The sequence below is a fragment of the Psittacula echo genome (assembly GCF_963264785.1).
Source record: "Psittacula echo genome assembly, chromosome: 1".
Taxonomy (NCBI): Eukaryota; Metazoa; Chordata; class Aves; order Psittaciformes; family Psittacidae; genus Psittacula; species Psittacula echo.
Genome location: NC_137735.1, coordinates 137,935,775 through 137,951,659, shown reverse-complemented (window position 1 = coordinate 137,951,659; position 15,885 = coordinate 137,935,775). Strand labels below are relative to the sequence as shown.

At 36.7% G+C, this 15,885-nt stretch overlaps 1 protein-coding gene across 1 annotated transcript in view; it reads left to right on the top strand.

Annotated features, from left to right (window-relative positions):
• Window positions 1-15,885, top strand: part of LRRK2 (leucine rich repeat kinase 2) — a gene marked incomplete at both ends in the record, with an annotated part of 72,402 nt that overhangs the window by 19,917 nt on the left and 36,600 nt on the right. The window contains 14 exons of the mRNA XM_080628706.1: window positions 115-194; window positions 944-1,050; window positions 3,587-3,716; window positions 4,587-4,711; window positions 6,329-6,462; window positions 7,492-7,636; window positions 7,941-8,080; window positions 9,420-9,548; window positions 9,635-9,805; window positions 11,516-11,771; window positions 11,999-12,187; window positions 13,820-13,941; window positions 14,675-14,744; window positions 15,200-15,420. Of these exons, the coding sequence (XP_080484832.1) occupies window positions 115-194; window positions 944-1,050; window positions 3,587-3,716; window positions 4,587-4,711; window positions 6,329-6,462; window positions 7,492-7,636; window positions 7,941-8,080; window positions 9,420-9,548; window positions 9,635-9,805; window positions 11,516-11,771; window positions 11,999-12,187; window positions 13,820-13,941; window positions 14,675-14,744; window positions 15,200-15,420 (2,019 nt within the window). The remainder of the gene's footprint in view (window positions 1-114; window positions 195-943; window positions 1,051-3,586; window positions 3,717-4,586; window positions 4,712-6,328; window positions 6,463-7,491; window positions 7,637-7,940; window positions 8,081-9,419; window positions 9,549-9,634; window positions 9,806-11,515; window positions 11,772-11,998; window positions 12,188-13,819; window positions 13,942-14,674; window positions 14,745-15,199; window positions 15,421-15,885) is intronic.

The window sequence follows — 15,885 nt, the reverse complement described above, 5'->3', positions numbered from 1 at the left end:
GTACCATTGTCATGGACTGAAAACCAGTCAAACCTTTTAAATTTTTTCCATATATTTTTGATATTTTAAAGGCGCATTTTCTTAATCCTTTTGTCTCTTCTGGTTTATATTTAGGAGGCTGCATGCTGGGCTTTGAAAAATTTGTTTCTGTATCAACGCAACCTTCATGAGAAGATTGGAGATGGAGATAATCAGTCAGTGTTGATATCTTGAACTGTAATTTGGCAAGTGGAAAAAACGAAAGCCTACTATTAGGCCATGTGGGGTCATGTTTCAATTATTTTTATTTTCTGTCTTGTTTTCTAATGTATGATGGAATGAACGGTGATCAACACTTGGGAATGTTTCTTTCTTGAAAAGTGTGCTAACCTTGACTCAAGCAAAATTGCTGGTGTCTTAACAAAGGGTCAGAACACAGTCTAATTGAACTAATTTTTACACCTTGCAAGGATTTTCTTCTTCAGTTGCAACAATGATGAGGAGGAGGATTAAAGACTGTAAGAAAATAGAGAAGATTGAGATATCTAGTACATAAGGAGTATGGAAAAGCAGTGCTCATTTTCCAACAAATCAGAAGAGCATAGTAGAGGGGCTGCAGCCTCATCAGGGAGAATTTAGGCATGGATAAGACACAGACTTCTATTTTACCTAAACTATTTCTCAGAGTTGCTTAAAATTTTACTCATTCAGATTTTAGTGAGCCTGTTGTGTACTCCATCCTCAACCCCAAGTCACTTGAAAAGCATGATTCAGAGTAGGCTAACATGCATAGTTTGCAAAGGGCTTTCTGTCAGCTCTTGCTCTAGAGGCATATTAGAAGCTGAGTACTATCACTGAAAATTTAATGATGTCACTTAATACCTTCTTAGGAAGCTAACCTGCAATTAGAAAATAACCACTGTAATATTGTCAATGTGCAATGATTTGTTTCTCTCTGTGAAAGGTTCCCAATAGACAGAGCAGTGATGCTTTCCATGCTGATGCACTCCTCTTCAAAGGAAGTGTTTCGGGCAGCTGCTAGTACCTTGTCCATTTTATCACAACAAAATGGTAAGGGAATTTAATTATCTTTACTTTCTAATTCAGCAGAAAGTTATTGCTGTAATATTAAATACTATTTAGTGTTCTGTTGTATGAATGCGGTATTCCCTGTGCTTAGAATATTATGCAGTTGTCTTTAGTAGGAAGTTTATTCCTTGCATTGAAAAAGCTATTGTTGGCTAGTATCAAAGAAAGTCTGTGGAAATAAAGAGCTGTTTGCCAGTTTTTGTGTTGCAATTGCAATTCTTTGGAGCAGGAGACCTGAAAGAGCGTATTCTCTTTGTATGCTTGAATAAATACCACATATTTGAATTTCAAGAGCAGCATTTGTTGAACATCATATGAATAAGGATTACAGCCTGACAAATACCATTTTCTTGCTTAACACAGGGGATTTGAGCAGTCCTGTTGACTTCAGTGAATCAAATCATGCATGGAAAGTTAAGCATGTGCATAACAGTTTTCAAGATTGCTTTAGTCCCGATTGTGTCCCTAACGTGGTTTCCTGTTTCAATTTGCAGACCCCTTCAAAATTTTTCAGTGGAGATGTGGACCCCTGGGTAGAGTATTTAAGCCTATTGACAGTTGGACTGTTTTTATTAGATATCTTTCCCAGAACTCTTTGAAATGGTTATGGACCTCAAGTGGTTTGTAGACTGCACATTGAAAACCACTGGCTAGATAGGAAGAAAAAGACTAGCAGTTAATTACTGTTCTCTAGGTGAGAAGGCATTGTTTTATCACTAGGTTACTGAGCCATCCCAGTACATGAAACCTCACAATGAAAAGATTTTGTAGTTATTTATGAGATAAATATGTATTTGTTGAGAAATAGATCTCATAAATGTATGCATATTGTTATCATATACTATATGAGGTACTTTCATCAAATGTTACTGGCAAGTGGGCTTCTGATTCCCTCTGGAAATCTAAAGCAAATTTTTGTCTTTTTTTTCTTTCCCTTTTTTTCCTCCTAAATGAATGTGCTTATACCAGAAATGAGAAACATAGAACTGTAGAGTGGTTTGGGTTGGAAAGGACCGTCAAGATCATCTAATTCCAAACCTGCTGCCATGGGGCCCTTCCACTGGAGCAGGTTGCTCTAAGCCCTGTCCAGCCTGGCTTTGAACACTGCCAGGTATAGGCAGCCACAGCTTCTCTGAGCAACCAATACCAGTGCCTCACAACCCTCATAGTGAAGAATTTCTTCGCAATATCTAATCTAAATCTGCCCTCTTTCAGTTTAAAGCAATTCCCCTTGTCCTATCACTACATTTCCTCTTAAACATAAAGCAGCATAGTAAAACCCTCTGACACCAGATTTGCTTGTATTAGCCATTTAGTGATGTCCAGTGATAGGACAAGGGGTAATGGGTGTAAACTGGAGCATAAGAGGTTCCATGTGAACATCAGGAAAAACTTCTTTACTGTGAGAGTGACAGAGCAGTGGAACAGGTTGCCCAGGGGGGTTGTGGAGTCTCCTACGTTGGAGATATTCAAGGCCCGGCTGGACAAGTTCCTGTGTGATGTACTCTAGGTCACCCTGCTCTTGCAGGGGGGTTGGACTAGATGATCTTTTGAGGTCCCTTCCAACCCTTGGGATTCTGTGATTCTGTGAAGTGCATGCATTGAACTGGGAATGTCAGGAATTGGTGGTATTTACTATGATAATGTAGAATATTTTCATAGTGTTCTAAGCTGTATTGGTTGCAGTTATAGTTACAACATGTGCTTGGGTATTTGAATTTTTTAAAAAAAGAATTAACAGTAAATAGAGTGAATAAATATAATTTAATTTTTGAAGCCTTATATTTAAGTTAGAAGGTTTTTCACAGCTTTGAATTCTAGCTTTCATAAAATCATACAATCATAAAATAGCTAGGGTTGGAAAGGACCTCAAGGTCATCTAGTTCCAACCCCCCTGCCACGGGCAGGGACACCTCACACTAAACCATGCCACCCAAGGCTCTGTCCAACCTGGCCTTGAACACCGCCAAGGATGGAGCATTCACAACTTCCCTGGGCAACCCATTCCAGTGCCTCACCACCCTTACAGTAAAGAACTTCTTCCTTATATCCAATCTAAACTTCCCCTATTTAAGTTTGAACCCGTTACCCCTTGTCCTCTCACTACAGTCCCTAATGAAGAGTCCCTCCCCAGCATCCTTAGAGGCCTGTTTCGTACATGATCACAGAGTGCAATTAAGAGGAAAAGTTTTGTAAGAATAAACTTTTTTGAAACTAGAAGTAAGTAAAGCTGTACATTCTTCTTCCCTTAAGTTAACTTTATGTAAGTAAGAATAGCAGATGTATTTAAACTTGCTAGACATTAAGGAATTATTATGCTTTTGATTAAGCTATGCAAACAGAAGTCAGCTTCAGCTCAAACTGTTTCCATTTCTAATCTGTACTTACATAACGTGTGTTTGGTGAGGGAAAGAAATCAAAAGAAGGAGGAAAAAAGTTAGCAGTTCTGTTGTTTTTTAGAACTACACATAAAGTGAGGGAGATTTACTTATAGGATGCTTGCATTTTTGTGTTGCAGTAACTATTAGGAAGACACTTCTGGCGAAAGGCATACATATGAATATTTTGGATATAATGAGGAAACATCCATATTCTCCTGAAGTGGCTGAAAGTGCCTGCAGAATTCTGAATCATGTTTTTGAAGGAAGGTAATATACTTAAAAACACGTGGCCACTTCCAAAGTGAAGGTTTGTTTCATTGATATTAAAATTGACCACAGGCTGACAGACCTGTTCAAAACATTGGATTTTGTAAGCCCTACAGCCAAACGCCCAGGTGGATATGCATGGGGATCTGTATGTGCTTCCCTTCGTGGTTATTGAGCAGTGAGGTTTGAATAGACTGTTGCTAGGTGGTCTCCCTTCCTCTTAGCCATACTGAATTTCACTGAGAGCTAAGAAATTTCACACAATATTAGCTGTGATTATTAAAAGAACATTGTGTGAATATTACTTTTCTGTTGGCTTCTGAAAGTGCTTCAGAACATGACTGGAAAATCAAACTTGTGACTCATAAATACTGGTATACAGGGTGGGAATGTGATTCCAAGTGTCTTGCCAAGTTTTTCCAGCCTTTCCTGAAACTTTTATATGTGCTAAGCTGTCTGTGAAAAAAGCACAGATTCAAGATATAGTCACGGATTTCTTATGAAGAATTTCATTTTAGACAAATGAAAATCTCAAAACTTCCATAAGTGTGTTCATGGGAATAAAAATTATTATAAAATGAAAACATAACCTTAAAAATTAATCAGTGGTCTTGGAATGCTGATGACATTGAGATTGTTTGTTGTTTTTTTTTTTTAATTTCAAGATTAGAACCTAACATGTTTGATATTTTTCTGTTTATTCTCCAAATATCTCACAATTCATGAAAATAATACATTTGCCATGTCAAAGGAAAGCACCAAACCAAGTTTACAGTGTTCTAAAGAATTATCCCACAGTGTTAAGGAAGGAAATTCATGCAAAATTTAGAAATGCATTCTTTATATTGATTTTACAAACAATATTTTCAGCTTCCCTCATCTGGATATAATGACAGTAGCTGGATCAGAAGTTGTAAAAGCTATGAGGAAACATGAAAAATCACTCTCTGTACAGCTGGAAGCACTTCGAGTCCTTTTACACTTTATGATGCCAGGTAAGTCATCCAAAAAGATACACCAAATCAGAAAGTAGAATTAGATAACTGAGGTTTAGTCTTTCTTGTTTAGTGATACAGCCTTTAATGGGACTTCACAAAATTTACTGGTGTTATGTAAACAGCAGAGAGCAGCTGTAACTCTTCAGGAACATACAAGATGGACAGAAAATTTTGAGGTATTGAAGGTAACAGACCAAAATTATCACTGCTGGCTTCCCTTTGATTTCATTAGTGCAGAGTTAGTCTATTACTTCTAAGGAACTTGGGAAGTGAGTGTGGAGCTATCGCTGTGTGTATTTACAACCCTTTGAGAGCAAACACTGATTAGGATATCCACGTTGTACCACAAAATACAATTGTTGTAATAGTATCTCTTGGAAGGAACATAAAATTTGACCTCTGGTATCAAAAAATAAAGACAGTGATTTAAAGATATGAAATATACTATTTTTTACAGAAAGAGAAAAGCCAAACTGACTAGCTTAGAAAGTACTTAAGAAAACGCCCGAACCTTTAAAGGCAATCTAGAGTGGGGAAAATATGCTTTTTGTTAGTTCTGTACCTTTCACAGAATTTAGGGAAAGTTTTAACTTTTCTTATCATCTTACTGATGTATATCCTGCTTTTTTTCTCTCTGATACTAAGTGTGATAGTACAGACATGGGGCACTGATTTTTTTCAGAACAACTTTTTGCAAGTATCTCTCAGCAGTTTTAATTGAACATTTACAAAACAACTCTGAAACTAGTAACTTGTCTAATACATAGACTGACTGCAGGTTTTCGGTTTCCTTCTATTTGAATTCTAATCCTAATATTATTTAAAAAAAAAAATAAACAGTAGGATTAAGACTTGATAAATGTAGTGAAACATGTAGGCAAGGCACTTTTTGTTTGCCAGTATCCTGGAAATGAGGCCCTTCTGAAGTGTAATCAGAGTGCCAACTGGTTGTTGGAACTTGCTGGTTAGTTAGGGAATAAAATGTAATTCATGAGGAAAATAGTAATTGGAACAAATATGAATGCTGAAGTGACCTCTAATGGATTTCTGGGCACTTCCTGTAGTGCCACTTGACTGCAGTGCCAATAGCTACTAGAAAGGTAAATGTGAAAGACCTTTCTTTCTCTGTTGTTTTATTTGTACCCACCTTCCACTTAACGTCATCTGTGGGTAAAATTTGGCCTATGAAGTGCTGCCAAGTGAGAAAGGGCAACTGATTTATAGCTTCTCTGTAACGTCTCCTCTCCAGAAGGAAGAGGCATTCTGAAGTAGGTATCAGGAACACCAAGAAACCCCATAGATAGATAAAAAAAAAATATATTGCAATATACATTAGGCAACATTATTTGGCATGATTCTGCATTTTCACAGTAAGCAGTGAGCAAATATATGGTGAAATTGTCATTCCAAACACAATGTCCTCACATTACAATGTCAATCTGGAGGGACTCCAGTATCTGTAACAACAGCATTCTGAAAACGTCATAGGATCTGAAATATGCCCTCTGAGTCCCCTCTGTGTTCAGTTTGTTTTACTGGGTTAATACTACTGGGTTAGTACTAGGGAGAATATTCAAGCTGTTCTCTGACGAAGGCTGTTTTCCATTGTTGCAGATACAAGGAATGAACACCAGAATGGTTCTTCCAGAGATGGAGGAGATGCTGCTTTTGCACTTACAATAAAAGTCATTAAAAGCCAGTGTCTGTTGGAGGGAACTCATTCGTTGGTGCTTAATGCTTTGAATAGGGTATAGTTAAAGCTTTATTCTAATGGATTATGTCACTATTTTGCACTTGCAGTGGAGAACCATCTGTAAGTTTTAGATCTGTGTTGATCTTCCTATTGATTTGATACAATTAATCTTAACTCCTGAGTTTCATTTCTTGTTTGGGGTTTCTTCTTACTTTTTGTTTTGGAGTGTATGAGATGATCCCTTAAACAGGAACTCTAAATGATATTTATAAAAACAAGGCACTTTTTCTTTTCCCCCAAGCATCCTGAATGATTTTTCTGACCCAGCTGGTTTATGTTTTGCAGTACTACTTCTATCAGCCAGAAGGGCTAGAAATTAACACATTTTAATGAAAAGATAGGGGAGGAATAAGGAGAAAGATGGGCATAACTCCACTGAAATAATTTCACTGACTTGCAAGTCACTGTGTCAGCTATGCACACTTTCAAATCCAGGCCTCATCTAGGTTTCCGCCATCTAAAAGTGGGGAAAATTGGGAAAAACTGTCACAAATAACCTGCTGAATTGCTGCATAACTAAACCTAAAACTTTTAAAATCTTAATTGGGTGTGGTAGTAGGTATATTGCTTCATATGTTTTTCTTTTCATTTTTTTTCCAGTTAGTACCATGCTTATTGGTTGTGTTGGTCCTCAAAGAACCCCATTTATATTCCTTTCTAACCACAAAGGAAGTACATTTTCTCACTTTTGTTGTCCTAGCAAAATGGTGTGAACTTGTGAATGGTTGTATTGAAACTTCGAGGGGGAAAAAAAGCCCACTCTCCATTACAAAACTCCTTAGGGAATGTTTCCAGAATCAAAGGTGAAAATCCGGGGAGGTTATGAGCAGCTGAAACTGATAGTTGAAAAGGAAACGTTTTTGAAGTTGTGATTATTGTAATTTATTGTCGCATCTACTATCATTTCTCATACTTTAAGAAAAATTGCTTTTTTCTTATAGAACAGCTTTAAGAACAAGCAACTCTTCTGTTGCCATTGCAAGCAGAAAACCTTGATCTAATTTTATGTTCATTTCTCTATTAGTTTATTGGAAATCCTAGCATTCAGAAGTGTGGATTAAAACTACTTGCTTCTGTAGCTGAGTGCACTGGTGCACTAGAAATTTTAACCCAGCAAGGAGCTACTGACACTGTACTTCACACACTACAGATGTATCCAGATGAACAAGGTAAGGAAGGTATTATGTTAGTAGAATATGAATGACATAGTAGGAGGGGCTGCTGATTAACTTATAGCTATAACTTATCTATTACTGTCTTCAGTATTAATGCAATGTAGGCTATATGGCAAGAAAAGGCTGCAGAACCGCACAGTCCTCAGGTTCATCTACCCTATAATTACTCCTCGCCCTGTAATAGCTTATGCAAATAATTTTCTCAAATATTAGAAATATAACACTACTTAGGTCATGGATTTATTCCACTCAGAATGACTGAATAAGCAGCATTATTAATAGGTTTTTTTTCTTCTAGACATACAGTGTTTAGGTTTGAGTCTTCTACGCTCTTTGATTACAAGGAAGACTTTGTGTATTGCGACTATGCATGTCCTGTCAACAATTCTGGTTTCTACTCTGCGACGATTTAAAGAGGTCACTGAAATCCAGATGCATGTATGTGTTATTTCTACGTACAAAGATAAAAGTGAAAGACAAAAACTTGGGAAATTATTTTAATGTAGTTATACATTAAATATAATTCCTTATTTTAGTTATTTTGTTTATTGCAATTACTACATTAGTATAAGCCTTTTTTAATTAATCCAGTATGTTTGCCATAGAGATGATTTTCTTGGAGGCATATATTCAATCCCGAATATGTAACCATAGGTTTAGGTGTAAGTATCGAAGACTCCTGAGGTCTGCAAACTAGAACAAATTTCTCAGTTCGTCATTCAGTCAAACTATAACGATTTAATGAAGTAACTGTCATTATAGTATTGATTGCCCTTCTTTGAAAAGTAATGTAAAATAACTTAGTGCCAGCACTGTCACCAGCAATAAACTTAGTGTAGGAATGCTGTATTTAAGAAGGATATTACTGGAATACTGTGTCAGACTTGGGGTGTACTTCTGAATATGAGAGGAGAGTTCTTATTCTGTCTACAAGCACACGTTCAGTGCTCCTCTTGTGCAGGTTCTGTTTTTTCTGCTTCAGAGGCTTACCCCATTTGTTGCCAGTTTCATCTTTTCTAGTGGAATGGAGCTTGCCTATGAAATCAGCTTCCTGTGAGAGTTTCTGTATTTCTGTTTCAGATCAATGTGAAAACATCACAAGTCCAGCCTCCCTTCTTTACTGCTGTTTTTCCCCCAACCCTTCCAAGTTCAGCGTAGCAACCAATATAAAGAGAAATCAAAATAGTATGATGGAATAAGGAAGTTACCCAAAGTGATTTAGTCTCAAGAGTCCCTAATTTACCCAGTCCACCCTTCTAGGAGAACCCTACTTGTAGAATCGTGGGATAATTTTGTATTTCTTTTTAGTTTTTAGATACATCTGTTGCATTTTGCATTTAGACTATGTATTTTTCTCACATTCAAGGGTTACAGAGCAACACACTGTGACAGGGGATGCATCTTTATCCATATCCTTAGGAGGAGATTGTTTCCTCTGTACATTTTCAGGAAATCACGAGTAAATTTGTCACTGGCAGGCAGGATGTTGCCAGATATTATGGTGCATAATTTGGCTTTTCGAAGTGTCAGTTAATATCTGCTTAAGTTAGTCTGCCAAACAAGCATCAAACTACAGCTCTATAAACTCAGAGACACCTGGTGGTTTTGCCTTCTCTCCTCATCTTCTCCAGTTTGTGAATTATTGCATGTTTAAAAACAAAACAAAACAAATTAAAGCACATATCTTTTGGTTGAAATTTGATTTTGTTGCATGGCCTGTTCTAAAATGACACTTTTTACCACTGTACTTATTTCAGTCTTCTCATTGTGTTTTTAGGGCTTTCATGCAATCTTGTCAATTCTTGGCTTGTCACCTTGTTTTGCAAAGCTTCTGGTACATGAATCATTTGACACAGTCATTTTCTATCAGATGTCTATGTGTTTCACGGACAAGAGAGATCGACAGGTATCTTCTCTCTTTTGACAGCTCCACAGTTGAAGAAGTTTGGTGGTTTTTTTCTCCTAACTTTGATTGTTTGTCTTCCCATTCAGTTTCGAAACCTGTGTTGTAAATGTTTTGCTAAAGTAGCTGAAAATGATGATTTAAAAAATATGATGCTGGAAAAAGCATGTACAGAGTACAATAGTATTATGGCTGAATGTTTACTTCTACTTGGAGCTGATATTAATAAGAAGACAAAGACAAACTCTTTGATCTATCAGGTAATATATAGGAATATATAGTTTTATTTCTTTAAAATTTGTGCTTTTGTGTTCCTTTCTTTTTTTATGTAAACATATATTTGGCAGAACACTGCACCAGTACCCAGTGTGGTCTTAACTGTGACTGGATTGGTATTAACCATTGCGACTCACAATGACTACAGACTCAACCTGATGTTCATTGAAACACCCTTCCCTTTATTGAAACTCACAGTTTCACTCACAACTAGAATATGCCCACATGGCCAGTTCAGTTCTGATACAAGTTCACAAGTCCATGCTTTCTGATTGTTTACCCTGTTCACATGCAAACCTGGATTCAATCAAGTACTGACTTAACATTAGCTTTGGCTTATTTTTGAGGAAGAAGACTAGAGCTCAAGCTTTGCGAACTCCCAGTCATTTTTTCTGAACTAATCAGGCACAGGTAGCATCAAGCCCATTAGAGCCCAGTCCATGAGCTGATACTTCAGATTCATCTGTTTCCAAGCTCTGTGAAGCTAAGTATAGGTGGGCCGGCAAGCAGCACTGTGCAAAGATAAGTTTCAGTGTGCTTAGTACTACTCTGTTCTAGTCCTCCAAAGAAGACTTCACCCAAAATGGCCTTGTCTGAAATGGTGGATTTGGTTTTCTTTTACTTTGTGTTGTACCTAAAGATTAATATAGTCAGATTTTGTGCTGATTTAACTGTTCTTGTTAGATTTCTGAATATTTATCAACACAGCTATAGTAATATAACATCTTGGAATGCCTGCAGTCACACTAGCTGCAGTTCCATGGTCTGTCCAGACAGTTGCCACATCCAGAACATCAACTATTTTGAATATATTGGTGTCCTAAATAAGGCCAAAGGCAAATATCCCATCTGGATTCGGCTGTTCCAAGAGAGAGGCTGTTCTCACCTGCTTATAAGTGCTACTTGCTAAACATGACTGCCTTTAAAAATTTTTGTGAGAAATGGAGTGTATGAACACTTCTTCATTTTGCTTGAGTGTCAAAGTTTTAAAGGGTCCAAGAGAACCCCACCAGTCCTGTCTGAAGAGAATTAGGAAGCGTTCACTTCTAGCAGAGCAGGCTGGGTTTGGTAAGCTCAGCTGGGTTTAGAACCAACCATCAATCCATGGAGTCTGAGGCAGTCATATCACTGTTAGCAAACCACAGTGGAAATACTGAAGTAACTGGAAGTATTTCTGAAAAGATTTGTAATATTCACAATCAACACTGCTCTGTGTAGCTCTGCAGGGTGAGAGGTTGGAAGGAGTGAAGCCAGTGGACCTGAGCTCCCTAGAACTAGTCAAGGCTTGATGAGTCTCACCATTGTTGCCTGTTCATCTGATATCCAGCTGACATGGCAAAATAATTCCAAGTGTCTTTTCTCCACTGAATGGATAAATAAATGGAGTTGCCATAGACTACATGCAATGACCAGACTATATAAATTGCTATTCATTTTTGCCTGGAAATTGTTCTCACTCATGGCAGAAATTACAGAACTCAGACATTTCTTATATTTTGGGCAAAAACTTTGAGAAAATGGGAGTTGGTACACAGATGCCTTAGGCAGGCATATGCTCTGTGCGGTAGGGAATTGAAAAAAAGACATGATCATAAAAATATAATGAATCTGAATTTGAGACAAGCCTCTTAATGCAGGCTGAGCTGTTGTTTGAGTGCTTCACATACATGTTTTTGATTGCTTTTCTCTGTTAGGTCTGTGAGAAAGGAAATAATCCTAAATTAGTGGAATTGCTATTAGCCAATGGTGCTCGAGAGCAGGATATTCGGAGCGCTTTAACCATCAGCATAAAGAGAGGAGATAGTCAAATCATCAGCTTGCTCTTAAAGAAACTTAGCCTTGATGTCACCAACAGCAGTATATGTCTTGGAGGATTTGGTATTGGGAGAGTAGAACCTTCATGGCTCATTCCTTTGTTCCCAGATAAACTTACTCCATTAAGAAAACAAAGTGAGTATATATATATTTTGCTTTACAAAATGTGTTAATATTTCTTGATGGTCTTATGTAAGTGTTTTAGATCAAGATATTCAGTTGAAGATCTCTTCAGAGCATTCAGCTGGTTATAAAAAAAACTGCCAAACCTTGAAAATAAATCAAGTTATTTCTGCTATTTTTTTAAAGCTATTTATGTTTCTTGGAGAATATACTATCTTTTGGTTTCTTTATACATACAGATGCAGGTTCTGCACTAGCAAGAATGGTGCTTAAATTCCAGATGAAGAATATTTCAGAGGATAGATCAAGAACTTCCTCTGATTTAAACTTCTCTGAAGATGGAGTGGATAAAAACTGTGATTGGAATTTCATTTCTGACCCATTAGTGGACAGTCTTTTTCCTTCGAGTGATGATATTGATAGTGAAGGTAATTGGTTTTCTTTCTTCTTTTTATAATCCAAATCTAGTGTACCACAGCTAGACCATAGCCATAAATCAGTTGTTATTTGTACTTGAGATAAAGTACTTCCCTTGAAAAAAAAAAAATTTAGGACCCTAAAGCATTTTATTCAGTTACATATTTAAAATTAGTACTTCATGCATTCAGTTTCTTGCAGAGCGAAAGGCTGGAATCCATCCAACCAAATTTAGATACTGACTATTTTGATGTCTGTTTCTGAGCTGTTCTTGTATGCTACCTTTTCAGTCTACAGCAAAAAGCAAGTGCTTCAAGAGCACAGTTTGTCTTATCATGAAGTCAGGTGTATTGTGATCTAGAAATCTCTATTTGCTAGGTTGTCTCTAAATAAAGTGTGCACGGTAAGTCTGGTATAAAAGACTATATTGTTAGCAAGTAAATTAAGTGAAACAAGCACTATCCCAAGAATGTCTAATTGATCAGAAAGTGTAAATGACAAGTCTGTGTTCAGTTCAACGTCATTCTTGGTAAGCATGTCAGGAAATCTGACTGCCTATAGTTATAAAACCTACAGCATTTCTGTCATAATATTGGTAACATAACAGCAAGAGTAAGTGGCCTTGATTTCCAATATGACTTTCATTTTTCAGGTTTCACTGTTGGTTTAGAGCTGTTGGGTACTTAAAATAATCACAGATGAAGAATTTGAATTTTGGAATCAGAAAATCCTAAGGAATTGTTTTGATTCTGTTTTGTTCTTTCCTTTACATCATTCAGCACTGGTTTTAATTTCTGCAGGACTGTAGCACAGACATATCGTACTGATAGGTACTATTTGTTGTTCCACACAGAAAAGCTGCTAAGTCGTATGTAAATTATAGTGAAAAAATGCAAGCTTTGCCAACAGGATTTTTAAAATTAGCTTTAGGAAGAGGAACACTAACTGGGTCCAGATAACTCCAGATCATGAAATTCAAAGTGGCATTTGATATTTCATTCTCAATAAAAGTGGGAGTGCAAATTTAGCTATTTAAATTCAATTTTTTTCTATTTTAAAATGTTATTTGTACTGCAGTAGTACAAAGATGTGTTATGAAACATCTTTGGGCCCCTCATGACAAGAACAACACGGAAGTGCTGGAGCGTGTCCAGAGAAGAACAACAAAGCTAGTGAAGGGTCTAGAGAACAAGACTTATGAGGGAACTGGGAGTTGTTCAGCCTGGAGAAAAGGAGCCTCAGGGAAGAGCTTTTTGCTCTACAACTACTTGAAAGGAGGTTGTAGTGAGGTGGGGGTCGATCTCTTCTCCCAAGTAACAAGCAATAGGACAAGAGGTAATGGCCTCAAGCTGCACCAGGGGCAGTTTAGATTGGATATTAGGAAAAATTTCTTCACTGAAAGGGTTGGCAAGTACTAGGACAGGCTGCCCAGGAAGTGGTTGAGTTGCTCTCCCTGGAGGTATTTAAAGGACGTGTAGATGTGCTGCTTAGGGAAATGGTTTAGTGGTGGACTTGGCAGTGCTAGGTTTATGGCTGGACTTGATGATTTTAAAGGTTTTTTCAACCTAAACAATTCTGTGATTCTATGATTCTAAATACTTTTTCTTACTTATTTGTCCTCCTGTGTTATTTTTTTGTACTAGGAAGTGAAGGTTCTCTTTTTACAAAAAAGAAGTCCAATTCCATAGCAGTTGCTGACTTATATTGTAGGGAAATGGCATTTCAAAGAAGTTCTCCTACTATGCCACGACATTCCTACTCTGTGGTAAGTCCTTATTCCTTCCAGGCTTCTTTTAAGTCCATCTGTGTTGCGTACTGCAAAATTGCTGATAATCAAGTGTTAGGAAAGGCCCTGTAACCGTATGGGCTCTTGACCTGCTGTTGCCATTTAGAATTTCTTTTATTGCTGTGCACTTACTGTGCTCCAAATCACTGTATAGATGAGAGTTTATTTCATCAAAAATTTATGATCAATAAAAAGTACACATTCCTGGAAATTGCTCAAATTTCTGGTCTGGTGTTCAACTGGAGATACAAAAACTGTCAGCCTATTCACAAAGACTTAACCACCTTAGTGGAACTAATATTCAGAGTGCTACTGTGATGAATGGAGGCTGATTTTTAAGGAGACATAGGAGGACAAATCAGTGGAATCAAAGTCAGGCTCCTTTGAAAGGAGCTTGTCTCTTTCCATTGACTATAAAAGGAAACTGCAGACGCTTCCCCAGTGAAGGATTTTTTTGTAATATCCTGCTCTATCCTATTACCCCTCCCTAGTGAACATTATTTTAAGTTGCCAAAAAATGCACTACTTCCATTACACTTCAGATCTACTGTTCTTTCATATTGAATGGATCAGTAAGTTTTATAAAGATGTGACCTATTGTTATTTTTAGGTGAAATGTACGGTTTTCTTGGGCTCCCCCTCGAAGTTCTGGTTAAAAGTGACCATATTTGTATGTGTCCATAACTGTTTTTTCTCTTCTGTAATTTTCCAGGGACCTGGCTCAGATTATGAACCATTAATGAAACAAAGAAGAAAATTCTTGCCTTCAGATGAATCCTCCAGTAAGAAAAACTATACAGTTTAACATATATAACAGATTTTGCGTCCTTACTTCTTTCACAAGCATCGCTTGGAAAGATTTTAGTCAGATTATATATTTCTTTACAAAGAAGAAGATAAATTTTGTAAATACTACAGTGGAGTACATATAACGCATATATAGGTATTTTTTTCCCTGAGCTTCACAAACAATTCATGTAGAATTAAACAATAATATTTCATGAGTGCCCTTACTAGCTTTCAAAAGTTACTTCTGTTGTGCAGTGCATAAGTGTTCATCTCTTCTCTACTGTCTTACAAAATTCTGTCTCTTAATAGAAGTTTTCATGGATTTGGATCTTACCAATATCCAAACATTCGCTGTCTTCTGCATTTTCAGATTCCAAGTTTGATTGATCTTAATTTTAATGTGATAAATGAAATAATGCTATTTTTTCCCATGTTTTTGTTTTAATAGAAAGCATCTCAAAAATTTCACCACATCTAAGACCATCAGACAGTCTTTCTTCACTGAGCTCAGAAAAGGAATATATTAAATCACTAGATCTTTCATCAAATGAACTGGAGAACATTGATGCCATTAGTCAGAATAGCTGCTTAACTAGTCATCTGGAACATCTTGAGAAACTGGAGCTCCACCAAAATGCTCTTACAAACATTCCAGAACAACTGTGTGAAGTAATTCTGCCTAATTTTATGTAATACAAGTTGAGATTAGTTACAATAAGTTGTTTATCTCTAACAACTACCCATAACAGTACTACCCATGAATATGGGAGTACATTTTTGCATGCTTCATACATTCACTCAGTTTTCAGTCAGGAGATTTATATTCAGCTAGAAATAAAAGTATTTTCATGGAACTGTTTTAAGTCATTTATTGCTGAGAAGTGCTCTGGGACATGTTATATTGAGTAACATAATGTAAATGGAACTGAGAAATGCGGGCAATTTATAGCTGTTAAATTTTATGAATCTGAGCTAATAAATATTGAAGAATGCTTTATGTTTTATTCTGTAATAGAAATATTATGGTTTACATTGGTATGATTGCTGTTTTCTGCTGGTTTTCCTAATTGGAGAAAGATAAGTAAATTATTAAATTGTATAAAATATAAATCAATTTAAAACCCATAAATTCAT